General features: G+C 52.7%; 1 protein-coding gene across 5 annotated transcripts in view; it reads left to right on the top strand.

The window, feature by feature from the left end:
• KIAA0513 (KIAA0513 ortholog) overlaps positions 1-20,525 on the top strand; it is a 64,286-nt gene that overhangs the window by 30,405 nt on the left and 13,356 nt on the right. For 4 of the 5 annotated variants that reach the window (XM_035024662.1, XM_035024660.1, XM_035024661.1 and 1 more), the window contains 7 exons: positions 10,895-11,367; positions 13,458-13,557; positions 14,781-14,854; positions 17,013-17,083; positions 18,834-19,041; positions 19,867-19,907; positions 20,442-20,520. In XM_035024662.1, coding sequence (XP_034880553.1) covers positions 11,039-11,367; positions 13,458-13,557; positions 14,781-14,854; positions 17,013-17,083; positions 18,834-19,041; positions 19,867-19,907; positions 20,442-20,520 — 902 coding nt within the window. In that variant the 5' untranslated portion in view covers positions 10,895-11,038. The remainder of the gene's footprint in view (positions 1-10,894; positions 11,368-13,457; positions 13,558-14,780; positions 14,855-17,012; positions 17,084-18,833; positions 19,042-19,866; positions 19,908-20,441; positions 20,521-20,525) is intronic. The other variant, XM_035024664.1, reaches the window with a different exon arrangement.

Below are 20,525 nucleotides of genomic sequence, written 5' to 3'. Positions count from 1 at the left end.
GCACCTGCGGGTCCACTGCTGTCCGTGTCCGAGGGAGGGAGCCAGCAGGACAGTCCTCTCCCCCCTGGGAACGGTAGCACGTGGATCCTGTTTTGGTTATCATGTCTGAACGTGGGAACACCTTATCTTCACCCGAGTAGTGCGCTCAGACCAGACTAACTCCTGTGCTGAGTTGATTTAATGTATGCTTCAGACTTCTGGAGGGACATTTAAAAATGTATGTTGCCAACATCCCTGTTTCTTTTACAGAGCCTTTTAACTCTTCATGACAGTGATCAGCAGTTTTTATATGAGGACTTGCTTGACAATTTCACTTTTAAATTCAGTGTCTGGAAAAAGGTACTCTGCAGATGAATATGTCAGAATGAGAAGGATCGTATGACCCAGTATGCTTCCTGATGTAGGAAAGAACGTTAGTTAGGGTTCGAAGCCCGACGGCCAAGAAAGAATTCTTGAGACATCTTTGATGCAAAAACGTGGTTGTATTGAAGCATGGGACAGGACCCGTGGGCAGAAACAGTTTCTCCCGGGGTCATGAGGAATGGCCTGTTAGATACTTTCAAGTTGGGAGGGGGTTTGGGATTGCATCATTCTCTAAGGAATTTTGGAAGCAAGGTTTCCAGGGCCTTGAGCTATTGTTGGGAAAAGGTCATTTATTACCATCTAATAAAACCTGAGTCATGAGACCCTTCAGATGTCTATCGGTGGGCTATATGCTTGGGGGATGATTGCCAACACATATCTTGAGTGGTTTAGAGATAAAGGAAGTTTCCAAAAGAATTTTTATATGTTAAAATAGACTTAAAGGATCCTGGGGGTGGGGGGACGCGGGGGGAGGGGGTGTGGAGTGTCGGGCTAGGATTGCCTTTTGCCCTCAGCAAAGTGTCAGCATGGAGATAGTTGAGTCCCTAGAGGAACTTGTCAATGGGCTGGAGGGAGTAAGGAAATTTAATCATTTTTCTTCTGCCTTTGTTTCCCACATCACTTCCCTTTTTTGCTTTTGCTACCAGGAAACTCCATGAAGCTCCTTGCCCAGCTTTGGAAATGGGTGTTGTTGTTGTTGTTCTTGTTTTGATTTCACAGGCCTGTAAGGTACCCTAGATCCACATTGACTAGCTTTAAATCTATGTCTGACCAGCTGCCCGAACACACTGACATCTAAAAGGACATCGGTGACATTTCATATTGGACACAGATTCATTCCCTGGAATGACTGTTGCTTCATAGCCCCAAACGGCCCAAACCTCTCTTCCTGGTTCAGAGGCAAAGTCACCTGTCACCCAGCCAGGAGGGGAGGAGCAGATGTACTTGTTAGGAGCCCCAGGGCTGAGCTGCTCAGCCCCTAGCAGAGGCAGAAGAGAGTCCTTGTTGTGGTCTCGTGGTGTGAGAGGTTCTGAGCGACAGGAAGCATGTTCTTACCAGCCTGGGCTAGTGACTGAGCTCTGGCTGGGGCGCTGGAGGGCCCGGCTGTGCAGAGGGGCTCAGGGGGCTTCCTCACTACCACCCGCCCCAGGCCAGCCCACGGGGGCCCTTCTCTGACTCGGGACTGGGGGGCGTGGGGCGCAAGGGGTAGCAAGGAGTGCGTTGAGCAAACGCCAGCTGAGCAAGAAAAGCCCTGGCCTGAGGCTGATTATTTTTGGCACGCTGTTGGGGGGCGAGGGGGGCTGTGGAAGCAGCTCCCACACCACGAGGCCGTGAAGCAATGGGGCTTCCAGATAACCTTGGTGGTTTACACGTTCATCCATGGTGTTCCCAGCCGTGTCTTTCCCTACAGGATGATTGCATTTAACTTTCTCCTCCTTCTGCCTCTCCTCCACTCCAGGGGTTTCAATAGGCACAGTCTTCCTGGAAACCGTCCATTATTATATCTCATAATAGCAGAACAAAACCAGGTAGCGGTAACTTCATAATTGACCAGGTCCACCTGTTTCAAGGCAGCCCTGGAGACCAGAGATCTAAGCCCAGGGTCTGTCTCCCCTCATTCCTGCCAAACCCTGTCGACCTGCCGTTAGGTCAACTTGAAATAAAACGCGCTTTGGGGGATGAGCGAAGACTCTTCAGCAAGGTCACCTGCATGTTTGCAGATGGGAGAGGGATAGCCAGGTGCTTGGCCCGCAGTGGACATTCGGGCCTCCCTCGGCATGGTTGCGGTTCAAGCACAAAGGCGAGAAGGAAAGACACAGAAATGGAGATGCCGTTTTAGGCATGCTGCCATCCAGAGGTTTATGCCCCCTTCTGTTTCCCCAAGACCTTTCTCTAATGATGTGTTCACGATGGAGGGAGATGGAAACCAGATAACCCCCACGAGCTTGACCCGATGCTGGGACGCGTCCATTTTACGGGGATCCGTGTGGAGCCTGCATGGGGCTCGAGGCTCACGTGGCAGACAAGGGATGCGGCTCGGGCGTGGGCCCAGGCCCGGAGGTCGCCGCGCTCACGGCGCTGTAGTGTCTCTCTCGTTTTGTCCTGACACGCCTAGGCTAAAGCAAATACTGGGCACCTCAGTGGGTCTTTATGTCCCGACCACATACTAGCTGTCTTTGTTAGTTTCCTACAGCTGATTTAACGAATTTCCACAAATTCCGTGGCTTAAAAATCTCACACATTTACTGTCCTACAGTTCTGGGGGTGGAAGTTCAAAGTCAGTCTGATGGGGCTAATGACAAGGTGTGGGCAGGGCGGGTTCCTTCTGGAGGCCCCAGAGGAGACTCTTAGCCCTCAAGTTTTCCATATTCCAGAGGCACCTGAATTCCTTGGTTCACACGCAGCCCCTCCTCCAGTGGCAAAACCAGCAGCAGAGCATTGCTGTAGCTCCTACCCTCTGACCCTCCTGTCTCCCTCTCCCAAGGACCCTTGGGGTTATAATGGGCCCCCCTCAATCATCCAGGACCATCCCGAGGCCCCACACTCAGTCATAGCTGCAACGTCCCTTTGCCGTGTTAGGTCATGTATTTGTAGGTTCTGGGGACGAGGACGTGGGCACCTTTGGGGGACCACTCTTCAGCCTACTACGCCATTTGAAAAGCTATTTTTCTTTCATTCTTCATTGCACATGGCCATTCTGTTTTCCTGTTCATATTGGTCTTCGGGCACTACTTGCTCTTTATAATGGCAAGCTGCAGAAAATTCCACTTTGCAAAGATACCAGGTCACAGGAAGGAGTACAACATGACCTAATGGTGAAACTGTGAGCTACCTGAACCTCGTAGTTTGGTCTGTGTCTGGAAGATGTCAAGTATTGCTGTGTTTTCCTCAAAATATCGAAATATCCCACAGCACCCCTGTGAGTTTGCTTAGGTATCCCGGGGTACCCTGGCACCAGTTTGGGAACCACAGCTGCAGGTTAGAAGCATCCTTGCTCAGCTCCTGGGGCTCTGCCTCGTGGGGTAAAGATTGGGGGGACCCCCTTAGCTAGGCTGTCTCCTCTAGTTGTGGGCAGCATTCAGCTAAGACGTGACTCCAGAAAAGAATGCAGTGCCCCAGTCTGCAGATGCTCTTGGACCCATAGTCTGGTGCTCCTGGCCAAGCCCTGGCCCTGTTCCTGACCTGATGTGGATGGGCTAAGGGTCACTGGCCTCCTTAGTCGGTCACATGGACCCTGCCCTCCATTCACAGCTCCTGCAGTCATGCTTCAGCATAGCCTGCATCCACAACCACAGAGGAAGAAAAGATACTTCTCTTGGGTTCTTTGGGTGTATTTTGTTTTTAATTTTATCCTTTTATTTGAGAGAGGGAGCGTGAGAGAGAGAGAGTACGAGCGAGCGAGCACACGAGCAGGGGGAGGGAGAGGGAGAAGCAGACTCCCCGCTGAGCAGGGAGCCCGACAAGGGGCTCGATCCCAGGACCCTGAGACCATGAGACCATGAGACCATGACCTCAGCTGAAGGCAGCCGCTTAACCAACTGAGCCACCCAGGCTCCCCCTTCAGGTGTGTTTTCTAAATAAGACTTAATAAAAAGTCACAGAAGGCATCCGACTGATATTAGGCAAAGAAGGCTGCGTGAATGCAGAAGGGTGCCCGTGTCTGGGGGGTAAACCGTCTTTCAGGGGTTAAATCCAGGAGCTTAAGGGAGTCTGATGACTGCAGGGGAGAGGTGTTTATATTCTGCTTCACACCCAGGACCCTCACCTTCTCTGTGTTTGGACGGTACCTTCGCACGAGGCAGGTGGGGTTGAAAGTCTTATGACTCGAGTCTCAGGGTCAAGGACTTTTAGTAATCAACATCGGGTAGAGGTGTGCAGTTTTTGATTTGCACTGGCCCTCCACAACCCTTAGGCCAAGCAAGGTGGATGTTCTGTGGGGAGTTAGCTCACTATTTTATGTGAGGCCCCAGGAGGTGACATTCAACTTGTGGCTGGAGAGAGGTCAAAATGTAGCAGAAGCTCAGGCAGCAGCTGTGAGGGACCTTTGACCTCTGGTCCTAAACCAGTAGGTGGTCCTGCTCTGCACCCACCCGCAGGTGACCCCGCGCAGCCATGCACCTGCCTCCCCCAGCCACAGACCTCTCGTCCCTAAAATGGGAATAAAAATGCAGTACTGCCCAGCAGCTTGACGGAGTGGTCCAAGACGATGTTTTTCTGTATCTCTGTGCCTCGAAAAGTGTCGACTGTTCTGATAATATCGGCCTCAGCATCGTCTCTCAGCTGTCTCGACGTTGCCGCGGCCAGGCTCTTGTTCAGCTTCTCCTCGTGGGTGAGGAGGACAACAACACATCTCCGTAAGACCGGCCATGTATTATCTCATTTATCTTGATAACACTCCAGATAAGTCTGGGAAAAGAAAAATTCACATTCACGTTTTCCAAAAATAGGAACTGGTTGTGATTTAAATGACTTTCCCAGCGGTGCCTGGCTGGCTCAGTCGGTGGAGCGTGAGACTCAATCTTGGGGTTGTGCGTTCGGACCCCATGTTGGGTGCAGATTGCTTAAAAATAAAAAAATAAAAAAATAAAAACACTTTCCTGGTGTGAGTCTGAGTGGAGCTGGAACCCGAGGCAGGAGGCTGGCTTTCTCTGTTCAGGCCAGTCATCAGGCAGAATACTCCAGCCACACGCCGTTGTCGAAGGCTGGGGCTCGTGGGAAGTTCTGGCTACAGAGACAAAGCTGGCCTCAGTTCCCTCGTCTGCAGAATGGGCCTGCCCTTCCTTGCACACTGCCCACACTTGACCCAGAGTGAAACAAATGGATTAGAGTTCTGAATCCAGGAGGTTAGGTGGTGTTTTGACTTTACAGTTGAAAAGGAGGTGCAGATGTAGAACCCACCAGGTACATATAGCCACAGTACAGACTTGGGGGAAGGTCATCTGATAGCACCCATCGTCAGCCCTAGTCACGTGCCCGGACCTCTCTCCTGTCATAGGGCCCTGGAGTCTCTGACCCAGCAACCCCACTTCTAGAATTGGAGCCCCAGGGGAGCACTGAAGAGGTAGCTGTAGGGGGACCATATGGTGGTCAAGAACAGGGACTTCTTGGTTGACATGGATTGTGCATGCTGTCGCTTCCTAGCCTGGAGTAAGTCTCCGAGCCTTGATTTACTGATGTCATGAGACGAGGAACGAGCTGGATGGACGCAAGTGTGAGCCAGCGTGTTAGGGATGCCGGGTGAGCGAGGCTTTGCAAGCCCTTCTCTTTTTGTGGGAAGAGCAGCACGTCTGATCACTCTTGGACACACTAAACGAGAGGGAGTTGCCTGAGGTGGATGGCAAAGGGCAGAGTTACAGAAAGTTCCGGATTCTTGCCCAGGGAGCCTCATCTGATTGCTCAAGGTCGACCTGCTAGAGATGTCCTGGCTCCGGTTGCTTTGGGATGTTGGGGAAATCAGAGTTTGAGCAAAGCCCTGTGGGGATGTGGCTGAGCAGCTGCAAGAAGGCAATCTCCTGAGTTCCTTCTGCAGCTGGGGCCGCGGTGGCAGGAAAAGGCTGGGGGGCGGGGGGGAGGGGAGGGGAGGAGGTCAGGAAGCCTCCCACTAGGATGTGATCACCTTGCCTGCCCCCCCACCCTTTGCTCCTGTCCCATGCATGCAGCTGCTTGTACTAAAGCTCGTCCCGTGGCTGCCGGTCAGCCCAGACCCCAGGGGTGGCCGACAAGCCATCCCTGGACGCCTGGCCAACCTCTTCTCCGTGAGTGGTGCCCCTCGCCTCATGAGCCTCCTGGTTCCTGAACTTTCCAAAGTCATTGCTGCCTAGGGCCTCTGTGCAGACTCTCCCTCTGCCCAGACCTCTCTCCTGTCAGAGGACCCTTGAGTCTTCTTGGCGGGTCCTCCTTCCCTCTCAGTTCCTATCTGCCTCCCCAACTCCCAGTCCAAAGAAACCCTTCTCGGGGCTCTCAGAGACATCTCCTGGAGACTCTCCGTAGCACTCAGTGCCCCCAGAAGTTCTTGTTTGGGTTTCCATTTTATTAACGGTCTCTTACAGACCTCCCCCTGCCCGTCCCCCCCCCCCCCCCCCCCTCTCTTCCCCCCCCCCCCCCCCCCCCGCCACACGACCAGATGCTCCTTACAGCCTTGTTCATGCGTGCACTCCCAGATGCTGGGACGCTAGCTGATGCATAGTAGCTGCTCAGTGAATACCGTCGAGGGGCGCCCGGCTGGCTCAGTCAGTAGGACGCACGACTCTTGATCTCAGGGCCGTGAGTTCAAGCCCCACATTGGGTGTAAAGCCTACTTAAAAGAAAAGAAGTACTTGTTGAATGAGCAGGTGGGTGGTTAAGGCCTTCGGGTTATAGGTTGACTTAGAATTTTAGCCTAATTTGGTTGGTAGAAACTCATGCTGTAAGGCCCAGGAAATGAATTGCAAAAGTTGCAAGAAGGTTTGTTCTGCTTCAAGGCTGTAGAAGAGTGTTTTTAATATACACGGTCTGTAGTTGTAAAGATCCTGCTGTGATTTGATACCCTGAGTCTCAGAGCCTGTGGCCCTGCAGTGCGTTCAGGACCTTCCTTGTGCATAGAACAAGGCAGATAGATTGGGGCACAACCCACAGATGTGTTTTCTTTGGCCCGCAACATGTTTTGAAATAAATGTAAATTAGTTGCCAGTGTTGAGGAATTAGAGGATTTTGCGTCATGCATTTCAGCCATTCTCTGGACATCTCTAGGTCTGGTGCCGCTGGGCCTGCGCTCCTGAGTGTAGCACCCGCCCGGCTCTGCTAGGGGGCCATGTGGTTGGTTCCCGCTGGGCCCACTTCCTCTGCGTTCTCTGGCTGGCCCAGCACAGGTAGTCATGGGAGGTGTGCCATCCTGGTGTGTTCAGAGTGACCGCCACCTTGTCCCGCACCGAGGCCCGTAATTACGTTTCCTTCCTGAAGGAAGAGGGTGGGGGTGCTTCCAAGGCCCTTACCCACAAACAGCTGCTTCCCCCTGGTGTCTCAGCTCTGTGAGCAGACTCGGCACCCCTGCCTTCTCTCCCCAGGGGAGCATGAGATCCCTGGGCTGAGGGGGCCAGGGGGCAGCAGCGTGTGGTGACGGCGTTCTGCTCTGCACACCCACCCCATGGTGCCCTCACACACCCTGGCCTGGGTCCCCTGCCACTTCTTTCTCCCCAACAGTCAGGCCTCTCACTTTGTGCCTCCTGCCTGAGCCCACAGAGGAGGCTTCTGGGAAAGGATGACTCACACGCTCCCAGAATTTCGAGCGAGGGAGATGCTGGGAGAGCCGCTTGTCAGCCTCAGGCTGGACCAGAAATAGCCGTGATAATTTGCTCTGATCTTACAGCCCTGATGCTGCGGTGTTCTGCTTGGGTAAATAGATGCAGCCCTTCTGACTGCTTGAAACTGTTTCAAGATACAGAAATTTGTTTCCTTTTCGCTCCGAATATTTTATTTATTGCAAACTGTATCATTATGATCAAGCACAAAATCAAAAGGAGAAATGACCTCAGTGCCAGGACTATAATACACTTCTGTCTTCTTTTCCAGCCCTTCTTGTGCATATGCTTTATTATTATTATTATAAGAAAATTAAGGGGCGCCTGGGTGGCTCAGTCGTTGAGCGTCTGCCTTCGGCTCAGGTCGTGATCCCAGGGTCCTGGGATCGAGCCCCACATCGGGCTCCCTGCTCCGCGGGAGACCTGCTTCTCCCTCTCCCACTCCCCCTGCTTGTGTTCCCTCTCTCGCTGTGTCTCTCTCTGTCAAATAAATAAATAAAATCTTAAAAGAAAATTAAAAGTCATGCCCTCCAGCATTCCCAGCCCCCAGACAAAAGGACAGCATGCCATGGGATTTAGTAAATACTCGTTGACTGTGGATTATTTTGTTTACTTAGCTATAAAGTGAACATCATTCACTGATGTTCTGATTGTTTACATCTGCATCATTCACTGATTACTATTGCATCAAGTTGTTAGAATTTATTTGCCATTTTCCTGTATTTAGATTTTTTTCCTCCAGTTTATCAGGATTAGAAATACTGTTGCAAGGAGCATTTTCTTTTCCACGTAACTGGTTTTGAGTGTTTTAAATTATTTTCTTGGGATAAATTTCAAGCATTTGAATCCTGGATCAGAGGATAAAAAAATAAAAATTATAGAAAATAGTTTCTAGGGGTACCTGGCTGGCTCAGTTGGAAGAGCATGCAACTCTTGCTCTCTGGGGTCATGAGTTCGAGTCCCACCGTAGGTGTGGAGAATATATACATACATACATACAAAAACAAACAAACACACACACTTTCTAGAGTCTTATTTATCCCTATTGCCAGGATTGCTTGAGAATATTAACTTTACCATGGACCTCATCAGCATTTAGATTGCATTTTAAAGTTTTTGCTGATTTAGTAGTATAAGATGGTACCTAATTGTTTTAATTTGCCTATCTACATGTGTGGTTATCAGCGTAGGTTGAAGAATTGTCTAAGCATTTAATAAGAGTATTTCTTCTTATGTGATTTGTCTGTGTGAGTCATTTGTATTCCTTATTAAAACACAGAGTTTTCGGTTGGATTTGGGTAAATTTATAATACAGATATTTTTGACCCAACTTTCCTACCATAGCGACTGCGAACATCTTCCTAGTGTGTGATTTTCCATTTTTAACACCCAGTGTGTGGTCACAGGTGTGATTTTCTGTGCTTTGGAGAGTCTGAGAATGTGGTGGCCAGAAGGACCTCAGAATTCGAGCCCGACCACAGTGTCTCAGACGGGGAAACTGGCCCAGGGAGCGGAGGCCCCGGGTGCAGGTGGTGGGAGGGGGGCCAGGGCTGACCCAGCCTCAGACCGCCACTCCTCAATCTCCGCCTCTCTGCGTGGTGGTGCTATCTCCTGAGCTCCTAAAAACCCCATGTCGTTCTCCTGGCCCAGACGGTTCTGTTGAGGGGAGGTTTATGCTTCTCCTCTTTGAGCCCAGGCAAGCTCCGTAGGACTGTCCTGAAAGGGTACCCTCGCCACTCCAACAACAAGGAGCCAGCCGTTCCATCTTTCTGACTCAGGGCATTTAAAAATGTCCTGAGCTGGGGAATTTAGAGGAACCTATGATCGATTTGTGAGCATTAAGCTCGTTTAACCGGCAGCAAAGACAGTGTAATATCGAATTACCCACAGAAGATGCATTGGTGCCTCAGCGTTGGCAGCCACCTGTCTGCTGGGGGTTGTCCTAGATAGTCGGGGTCTGCAGAGGGTGAGGACAGGGACAGGCCCAATCTGGAGGCTGCTCTTGCCTGGAGGAGCTGATGCATCAGGAGGGCTCTTGCTTCATGCCGAGCTGTGTGCCACTCATCACCGGGGAAGGTGGGTCCCAGACCTGGTAGGCGACTCCCCACCTGGCAGTCAGGAAACCCGGTTTAGACTTGAAGATTTTTGCCCCAGCTCTCTTGCTGTGCCGCCTGCATCCTGGCCCCCACCCCAGCTCTTCGAGTACATTCATGGGCGGCCCTGTCCATCCAGTCGCAGTCACAGCAGACCTTTCCTTAGTCCAGACTGCTCTAGATAGTCAGTGGCTACAGAGGTGCTTATATTGTAGTGGGATGAGCAGAAATAGTAGTATCTGTCCGTCAAACAAGCAGAATTTTAAAATGGGGGTAAATAAAATGCTGGAGGTACACAGAGGCACAAGGGAATAGTTTTGACTCGGGGTGGAGTGAGCTGCTCAGAAGAGGTGTCACCATGTCCGCCTGGGGGATGAACAGCATCCGGGCAGCGTGAGGCAGGAAGAAGGGATGGACTGGGGAAGGGAGAGGGCAGAAGGAATAGGCACCTCGAGACGCATGCCCTCATCCAGGTGTCCTTAGCCAGAGTGCAGGGAGAGGGCAGGACGGAGAGGCTGGGTCTGGGCAGCAAATGAGGCTCAGAAGCCGGTGGAGGGTTGGTGAGTGATATGAAAAGGGGCATCTGTCTGGCAGCCTGGGAAGGTTCTGGGCCTCTGGAAGAGTCCTCAGATAGGAGCCCAGGAAGGAAGAGATGCCAGCCCAGGAGGGGAGGGGCCCACGTGCTTAGCAGATGCAGCTTTTCCCAACGTGCCAGACGACACCATCTCCCATAGCCATGATACTAACAGCAGTGATTGGGCAGATGTGTCCCTGGGGATTTTCTGATTCTCATTCTAGCCTGGGGTCGGCCTTTTTATGTACTGGCATCAGTCTGGTAGGCCAAAGCAGGGAGAGGGCAGGCAGGTGCAGTGGCTTTGAAGTCTGTGTAGTTTGGAGAAGTCCTGATCGTTGGTGTTTATGTGTTTATTATTTCAACAAATAGTTATTGTGTGCCTACCACGCACCAGGTGTTTAGCAGTAGACAGTAGGGAAATGATGTCCACATAGGGATGACCCAGATTCTAGAAGTTTGGAGCCTATTCTCTTTTCGGGGAATTTGTGGCCTCATTCGTTCATTTAAGTCTGGATTTTCAGTGCTGAATTCCCCTTACACAGAGAGTAGCTCTCGTGGTGATAACGTTTCCGTGTCTTCCATTCTAGATGCCTTAGGGCCACGAGCACTGCCCCTGAGGACTCCTGGTGGCCAGCAGCTCCGAAGCCACTCAGGCGCTTGGCCTCCAGCTCCCACTGACACATCCGGGCATCCTGTCTGCTGGCCTTCCAGCCTGGAAGCCTACCCGAACCATGGAGGCCCCTGAGGTCCCCGTGGGAGCGCTGATTGACTTCGGGACTGAGCCGTCCCCCTCCTCGCCCCTAGAGACACTGCCTCCGAAGCTGCGGGATGGGGACAGCTCCCAGGGCGACGGTGCTTCGGAGAGCGAGACCACAGAGTCTGCGGACAGCGAGAATGACATGGGCGAGTCGCCCTCACACCCGTCCTGGGACCAGTACCGCCGCTCCTCCTCCAACGAGTCCTTCTCTTCCAACCAGAGCACCGAGTCAGCCAAGGACGAGGAGACCCTGGAGTTCCGGGAGTTCATGCGCAGCTACGTGGAGAAGATCTTCTCTGGAGGGTGAGCCCCCGGGACCTGCTCTCTGCCCCAGGCTCTGTCCTTGACAGGGCACCCACTGGGGCCCGGGCTTTCGCTCCCTCATGGGCCAATGAGGGAGCCACCTGGGTGGTTCTCAGCCCCCACCCCCGGCTGCAGGTAGAAGGGTTTGGGGAGTTTTCGCTGCCTCTTCCATCCCACCGCTGGCTCCAGCCACTCCGCTGACATGCTCACGTCCTCACTGCTCAATCCAGAAGGACTCTAGGTTTGCTTCCCCGTGTCTGAGCCCTTGCAGGTTAGCGTCAGACTCACACTGGCCTAGGGCGCCTCCGCGACTAGCAGACTCTCAATGCAGGGCAGTACGGTCCAGAAGGTTTCGATTACCCGTACTCCTTGAGATGCTCATGGCAGCTGAGCCACAAGCCCCTGCCAGGATGGGGACCCTTCCTGGCTCCTCCTTCTTGCCTTTCTTTGACGGTTCTTGGAGGGGTGAACAGGAGCCCTGGCAATTGGAGAAGCAGGGAGCGGAGCTTGGGTTGGGATCAGACCGAGGAGGGGGTGTCTGTGGGTACGCCTCCAGCTCCCCCACCCACTCTTGTTAATATCTCAGCATGGGGGTAGGGAGCCCACAAGCCCAAATTCCTGGGTTTCGGATGTCAGCCTTGCCCTCCATCCCCACCACACGCTAGTCACTGAAGGCCTTGCTGCTCATTTGCCGGACGTGGACCTGCAGCATCCGCATTACGGGAGCTTGCTAGAAATGCAGAGTGTTGGGCCCCACCCAGACCTGCCGAGACTGACTCTGCATTTCAACAAAACCTCTGGACTCTCTGTCGCACGCTCTGCAGTCCGAGGAGCTCAGGGACTGAAGGGATCATTTTCCCATTTTATTAAAGCAATAGGAAGAATCTCTGCCTGTTGATTCTGTGTAAAAAGGATAGTATTCCCTACTGTGATTAAGGTCCCTTGTTCGTAACCTGGCGAGGTGGGATGTCTGCCTTTTCCAGGCGTGTGTCCGTTTTCTTTGCAGTTAGAACAGGGAAGAGAGATCAGTGATGATCCAAATATTGGACGATCCGAGAAAGCATTCATGTTTGATTTTGAATGCATTCCGAGAGAGCAAGTAGATGTGGTACCCTCCTAATTTTGTTTGACTAACACTGGAATTAGTCGGCTTTCCTGGAGCACTCCCAGTTAATGAAAGAGGAGAAAGCACAGAAGCCTGCTAATTTGTCAGGAAGGACAATCTATATTTGCGGCAGCCTGTCAGCAATACGGAGCATGGACAACTGAGCCGGATGCATTTTCAAGAGCATTCCAGAAATCACTGAAGACTGGCTGGCGAATTCCCCTATTTCATCTGGTGTTGGTATTTTGGGATAAATGAGACCAAGATGTTTTCTACCAAACCTTAAATAAATGAAAAATTACATGAGCTAATTGATCTTCAGCCTTCTGTTTCTTTTTTATCTGGTCTTTAAATCTGGGGGCAGAGTATTAGCCTCCCACAATGAGTGATCAGAGGTGGTTTGAGGTCAGGTGAGCGTTCTGTTCACCCTGGCCGTGGTGACCCCCCTGGGGTCCCCCAGTCTCCGTCCCTCACATACATAGCCAGGATCGTCAGAGAGGTGAGTAGCTGGCTCTTCAGCACAACCAGCCAGTCTAACCTTGCAGCCAGCCAGTGTGTCCTGCGCATGAGGGATTCTTGAACTCACTGTGTGGTTCTTTGCTGACTTAGCACCAGTGAGTGGGAAGGCGGTGGAACTTGAGGACCAGGCCCTCAGAGGGTCACGTTACCCTTGTCAGCACCCCTGTTTCACTGGAGGCAGGACGTGGGGGATGGAGCCTGGGCTTTGGAGCCTGGAAGTCTGGATGGAGCTCCCATTCACTACTCAGCTGTGTCTGATCCTCTGAGCCAGTCTCCTCATCTTTGAGATAGAAATGCCCCCATTTCCTTGTGGGCCCAACCGAGGATGGGATGTGCCCATGTAAGTCAGGTGTCCATGCTTGGCTGGGGGGCCATATGTCCCCATTCCCTCTCCTGCCTCTTGCCCGCTCTGGCCGTCTTTGTTGTAGAGGGCTGAAAGTTGTTTTTCCTGCTCTGTTCCTTCCAGGGAGGACTTGGACCAGGAGGAGAAAGCCAAGTTTGGAGAGTACTGTAGCAGTGAGAACGGAAAGGGCCGCGAGTGGTTTGCTCGATACGTGAGTGCCCAGGTGAGGGGACGGCGACGAGAGGTAATGGTGGTGGGGCCCCTTCTCATCGGCTCTCCTGCTCCCGCTCTGGAGAAAAGCCACAGGAAACAACCCAGCAGAGAAATTAGTAGAACTTACTTAAAGATGTTCCCAAAAGGCCTCGTTAGAATAGCGGGAAGCGGGAAGTCACTCATCCAGATGCCCCTCTAGAAAGAATGAGTGAGCAAACTGGTCTTTCAACTGCGTGCAGTTACAGAAAAGTTCCTTTTTTTTTTTTTAAAGATTTTTTATTTATTTATTTGAGAGAGAGAGAATGAGAGACAGAGAGCATGAGAGGGAGGAGGGTCAGAGGGAGAGGCAGACTCCCTGCCGAGCAGGGAGCCCGATGCGGGACTCGATCCAGGGACTCCAGGATCATGACCTGAGCTGAAGGCAGCCGCCCAACCAACTGAGCCACCCAGGTGCCCCAGAAAAGTTCCTTTTTTAAGGGCAAGCATGTGGACGATGTCCACGCATAGTTTTGTTCAATAACCCGCAATATTCAGTTTTACAAAGATAATGTAGGGCAGTAACAGCCACATGAGTTCAGAAAATAATTATTTTTTGTCATTACCTAGTAGGGTCTTTTTTTTTTTTTTCTGTAAAGTGGCTTAAACTCTTGGTTTTTTTTTTTTTTTTAAAGATTTTATTTATATATTTGAGACAGAGAGAATGAGAGACAGAGCATGAGAGGGGGGAGGGTCGGAGGGAGAAGCAGACTCCCCGCTGAGCAGGGAGCCGGATGCAGGACTCGATCCCGGGACTCCAGGATCATGACCTGAGCCGAAGGCAGCCGCCCAACCAACTGAGCCACCCAGGCGCCCAACTCTTGGTTTTTTAGAAGTATTTTGATCACAATTTATTTTTCCAAGAGAAATTAGAAAATGCAGATCAGCACAAATAGAGAAATGGCCCATACCTCTACAATCCAGAAATGGCCCGTGTTGTCTTCTGGGGGTTTCATCCCTCCACACTGTTCTGTGTTGTATGGGGGAGTTTGTGGGGTTCCTAGTTCTTAAAATTTCAAGGAGACACAGGAAAATGTTGGCTTGTGCTCTGCTCGGGGGCCCGGCTGCTCCTGTCCCGGGCTCGCGGCCCCCCTGTGTCTAGCGGTGCTCAGCGTGGTGAGCCCAACGCCTGTCTGAGCTGCACCATGCCTCCGCCGCCTGCTCCCCCAGTGACATGTCTGCCCTGTTCCCACACAGCGCTGCAACTCCAAGTGTGTCTCGGAGCCGACCTTCTACCGCCTGGTGCAGTCTTTCGCCGTGGTCCTGTTCGAGTAAGTGATGCTGTAGCTCAAAGCCTTTGTCCTAGAGCACGTGTTCCGCACCCCTCCCGCCCCGTACTAACCCAGTCGTAACAGCCGTGTGAGTCATCAGCGGGCGCTTGCTCTGAACACCACCCCCCGCCCAGCATCCGCCGAGAGGCAGCATTGTACCAGCCTCTCTTGGGAGGGAGTTAGGGTCCTCCCCCGGCAGTGGGGGTTAGGGACAGCAGCTGGGCATGAGTAAATCCCTCCATGAGTGCTGTCAGGACAGGCGGGGATGACACGCAGTTGACCCTGCCCTCCTGCTGCGGAGATGTGGCCTTTTCTGGATTTCTTGTTGTGAAGTACCTCCAACTAGATAACCACCCACTTAATGATGTGATCGGATGATTTCAGCCTGCCCCGCGTGCTAATTAGGCCCTGCTGCAACCTTTTATCACAAATAGCACAGTAGAAGCTGGAGGGTGATGAAAAGGGCCCCTCTCTGCATCTGTGTAGCTGCGGGAGGCGGGCCATGTGACTCACAGGCTCTCTCCTCCTGAGGCCCCAGGGCCCTGGGACGGCCACACTCACATCATACATCTTGGACCTGCATCAGAGCAGGTGACGGCCCCCCACCAGCAGGAAAGGAGGGGATGTGTCTGCCTTGGGGAAGCAGACAGCAGCTTTACTGATGGGGGAGGGGGTCACTGTGGATGAGAAATGGGAAAGGACGGGGAAGAGGAAGCCCTGATCTGACTGTTGTTTCTGCCCTACTTACCCTCGTCCCCTCATTCTGGCCCCGAAGCAGGTCCTGGTCCCGTGGTTTGTCCCCATGTCCCTTTTGTCCTTCCAGGCCTGAAAACCCCCTCCTTTACTTTCCCTTCCCCTTTTCCTCCCAGCAGAGACATAGCTGCTCTTGGGAACCTTAATTCCCTGTGTCTTGATGTCTCCTCACCTCTTTATTCCCCCCGCCATGAACATGGAGCATGGGCTGGAGGGAAAAGACCAGAAAGTGGAAGATCCCTATTTTTCTGGCACCTGCTTGGAATGTCCCAAGTTGAGGATAGGCTCCCATGGGGGGATTCTGGGTCTCGGAGCTGGCAAGGGTGGAGGGACGAGAAAGCATCATGGAAGGAGCGGATTTCAAACAGGCCCAGTTGTCTTGTGTGCAGCATGCTCTCAGGCACTGAGAACACCTCAGCTTCTGAACATTCCCACCCATAGGATTTCTCATGAATCCATATTGTGCAGGGAAGGCACCTGTCCCACTTGGTAACACGTATTTAATTCTGCACTGACTTTGAATTTTTCCTTCAATAAAAAGGGGGGGGAATAAAATTCAAATTCCAACCCGACCAAAACACAGAATCTCCCCATTTCTCGGTGAGCATATGTATTTCTGTATGGTTGGGGGGAAAAAGGGGAAAAAACCTTATAATCTTTTTAAAATATGTATTAATTTTTAAAATTTGAGTTTCATAAATTTTAGTTTATTAGTGTCTTATGTTTTTACTTTTATTTATAGTCCTTTATGATTTTTTTGGCAGAGTTTAGTTCTTTAAGTTTTTTTTAAAGATTGTATTTATTTATTTGAGAGAGAGAGAGGAGAGACAGAGAGCACAAGAGGTGGGAAGCAGTGGGCAGAGGGAGAAACAGGCTCCTTGCTGAGCAGGGAGCCCGACATGGGGCTCCATCCCAGGACTCTGGGATCGTGACCTGAGCCAAAGGCAGACGCTTAACCAACTGAGTCACCCCTGATTAGATTATTTTTATATTCAAAGGTAAAACTGGCCCTGACCCCACTGTCTAGATACATTCCATTGACTTTTCTTAAGTAATACCTGTGCAAGGTTAGAAACTAAACAGGAAAGAAAAGTACAAAAGAACAGGGTAGAGAAGCACAGTGCCTCAAATGGAAAGGAAACCCTTTTTCACAGCCCTGTCCTCGCTCCTGTGGTCCTCCTCCCAGCAATAATCCCTGTTGATGACATGCATCCCAGCGAATATATATCTTTCTGAAAAAGATAACCAATTGGGGATTCTTTTTTGTTGCTTCTATGTAGCATCTGGGGAGTGAGATATTAATGTGGACATATTTATAAAATTTTTAGGTCTTGCTTCAGGAGCTTGCAGTGAGAAAATTGGGTAGGACAATTCTTTAGCTAGTCGGCCTTCCTTGTCATTTTAGGTGTCATCAGATGGACGACTTCGGGCCTGCCAAGAACCTCATGACCATGTGCTTCACCTACTACCACATCGGTAAGGCCCAGGGACGCGGCCACTGTGGAGGGCAAACATGGAAACTCAAGACTTGTCACCTTGTAACATGGCATCAAGTGAGGATTTCTTTCCCATTAGCGGCAAAGTTGTGAGGCTTCCAGAATACAATAGAACCTGAGGTTAGGAGGGGGTGCAGAAGGAGTGAGATTCCTGAAACAGGAGGAGACGCACGGTCCATATCATGGGTCATGAGGCTGCCTATCCACGGTAGGAAGGAAGCCACCCAGCAGCTGGGAGATGAGAGAATAAGTTCATTTGGTGGGAAATTTCATGGTCGACTCAGGAATTGCTGGATGTGAGGACATCGCTTTCACGTTTTAGCAAAATACGCATGGGGTTGGCTCTGGAAGAGAGTGGGAGGAGCAATATAGGGTCTTGGGGTGGAAAGCGTCCCTGGGTGTGGGCTGGTGATGCCCTCATGACGAGTGCAGATTGTTCTTCATCCTGACGTCTGACAGCTCTTCTGACTCATTGCTCTTTAACTTTCTGGTAATCGGAGCTTGAGGTCTCCCTGTGTGAAGTTCCTTGGGTTTGATGGCAGGGATTCATTCAGGCCGCTGCAAGCAGAAGGCTGCTGGGGGCCCGCACTAGAGCCAAGTCAGGGCGACAGTAAGCACGGCCTCTCTTCCCACCTCTCTCAGGATGCACGATTTTGCTCTTGTGTTGAAACCCCGCGTCCTCTGCAGCTTGACTCTGTCCTCCCCCAGCTCCCACTGCCCATCCTCCCTGTGCCTCAGTTCTGCTGGCGACAGCTGGCCGGAGTGCCTTAGCTCCAGGCCAGGCCACCACTGGGAGGGTCCTTCATGCCAGACCTTTGGGTCAAATGGGAACCCCTCAATCAAACCGTGGCTCCTCCTCAAAGGAGTGGGAGTCACCTCTGTGCACAGAGCAGCTCAGATTAGTAGGGGACACTTAGCACCTTGACCTGTAGGGGGCCCTTTGACCTGCAAGGCTCTGATCGGTAGGTATCTTTTTTTTTTTTTTAAGATTTCTTAAAGGTTTTATTTGAGCGTGTAAGCGAGAGAGGGCACGAACAGGGGGAGGGTCAGAGGGAGAAGCAGACTCCCCGCTGAGCAGGGAGCCCAACGCAGGGCTCAGTCCCAGGGCCCTGGGATCATGACCTGAGCCAAAGGCAGATGCTTAGCCGACTGAGCCACCCAGGTGCCCAAAGAGGGTATCTTTGACCTGAGGTAGGGTCTTGATCTGCAGGGGTACCTTGACTTGAAGGAGACTCTGACCTGAAGGAGACCCTTTGGCCCGCAGGGTGCACCTTGGTCTGTGGGAGACCTTTGGCCTTACTATTCTCTCCTGGGATGCCCACTCCCGCCTCATCCAGTTTTAGGCCCACAGCAGGGGTGCGGAGCCTGTCTGGAGTTGGCATGCCTCCTCCTGGGACAGGGAGAGGCTCTTGGTCCCCTTGTAACCCTTGGCTTCCAACACCATGGTGTATCTCTGTGTGTACATTGCTCCCCTCCTCTAGGTCCTTGAGCTTCTTTAGGGCCGGGTCCTCTCCTGTTTCTTCTTTGGTCCAGGTGCACCTGGCTGCCTTCCTGTACACAGTAGGTGCTTAGCTGTGGCCCCCAGAGGCCCGGCCCTCCACCTGCCCCTGGTGGCTTCTTGGGGCCTTTGCTGGTCGCCACTGCCACCCAGAGGCTCCGGTGCCCTGTTGTTCCTGCTACACAGTAGCGAGGTTCCATTCTTGCTCCCTCCCGCCTCTCCCCACCTCCAGGTAAGCCGCACCTGCTGCCTTCCGAGTCCAAGGAGAAGCCCGCGGGGAGCATCGACTCCTACCTAAAATCCGCCAACAGCTGGCTGGCAGAGAAGAAGGACATCGCTGAGCGGCTGCTGAAGAACACATCGGCCAAGACAGAGAATGTCAAGGGCTTCTTTGGGGGGCTGGAGACCAAGCTAAAGGGACCCCTGGCCAGGAAACACGAGTAAGTGTCACCAGGTGGACTGGGGGGGGGAGGGGCAGACGTGGCCGAAGGCAGAGGCCATGTTCCACCTGCCATTGGCGGTGACAGGGAGGCCATGGCCTGGCCGTGAAGGAGTCCACTTGGCTGCCCTGGGTGACCTTAGGGGCCCGCAAGCAGCTCCTGAGAAGCACAGCTTGACCCTCCACCCCCCAGAGTTTTCCGTGGTTCGCACATGCCTTTGGGTTGGCTGACAGGCAGCAATGTCCTGGGGCTCGGGGTTTGTTTGGGGAGCATGTGGAAACTGCCGGAAGGCAGCAGGGTAATTACAAATCCTCCCTGGCCCTTCCTCCTGGAAGTGTGGTGAGAGCGCATGTGAAGGGAACCACGTAGGCAGGGGACAGACCCCTGTTCCCCAGGACAGCCGTTCTGCAGCGGGAGCTCAGGAGCCTGCCGGGACCAGGTGCTTGAGAATGCAGTGTTGAAGCCAAGACCTCCCAAGAAAGGGGGCACGTCAGCAAGAGAGTACCCTGGGCTCCCCGAAGTCCCCAGTGTCCCCTCCAATGGCCGGTTACAGCCAGGTGACTTGGCTTTGTTCCTCGTCTGGTCCAGGCAGTTTTGGATTCAGAGAAAATGGTGCAAAGGAGCCTCCATGCCGCATCTCCTTAATTCTGGAAGATCGGCAATTGGGAAACATTGCACTGACTTAACACTTTTGTAGAGGAAACCACATGCAATGTAGCCATTGATAAGAGACGTAATCCTTCAGCCAGGTTAGACCGCTTCCCTTGAGCTGAGAAAATGGGGGGGAGGGGATTGTTTTGTCACTGCTGTGGTTCTCTCCCCCAGGGAGGAAGAGAACAAGCCCAAGGAGAAGCCGCAGAAGACTGGTGAGTGCCTCCCAGTGCTCTCCAGGCCCAGCGGATGTCCAGCTGTGGACACACAGAGCCCCTGGTCCCAGAGCCAGGCCCCACAGGGTCTTCGACCGGCCCTGCCGGTAACCTAGCACCACCAAGTAGGCCCCTGAACCTCTGGGCCCCTCCCGCCGGGGCACGAGATGCTGCCATTGATGACTCCCGACTTCCGTCCACCCTGGCCTGGACTTGCCTAGTGAATTTCGGGGGGAAACCTCTTCTCTGGGGAGAGGATTCGGGAACCAAATTCCACGTCTCAGGGAAGTGAAGGAATGCATTGCTGGGGGTGGGGGAGCCGTGCCAGGGACCCTTCCCTCAGAAGGAATTCCCGAGGCCAAGGTGGCAGGATTGTCCTTCCCGGCCACGGGTGGCAGGCAAGTGGTCTTGGAATTTCCACTGCACGTGTCCGTGACCTTTGGGGAGAGGCGGTGCCGGCCGGGAGGGTCGCTGAGGGGTTTGCCAACGTGGGGGCACCCAGGGCCACGGGCAGTCTTTGTCGCCCTCCCGCAGTGACCGTGTGCAGCCCGGAGGAAGAAAGGAAGGGGGAGAAGATCTACCTGTACACACACCTGAGGCAGCAGCCCATCTGGTAAG

Source organism: Mirounga leonina, unplaced genomic scaffold, assembly GCF_011800145.1.
Source record: "Mirounga leonina isolate KUSES-001 unplaced genomic scaffold, KU_Mleo_1.0 Mir_180, whole genome shotgun sequence".
NCBI lineage: Eukaryota > Metazoa > Chordata > Mammalia > Carnivora > Phocidae > Mirounga > Mirounga leonina.
Note: the sequence above shows the minus strand (reverse complement) of the source record. Positions and strands in the feature narration are given on the sequence as shown.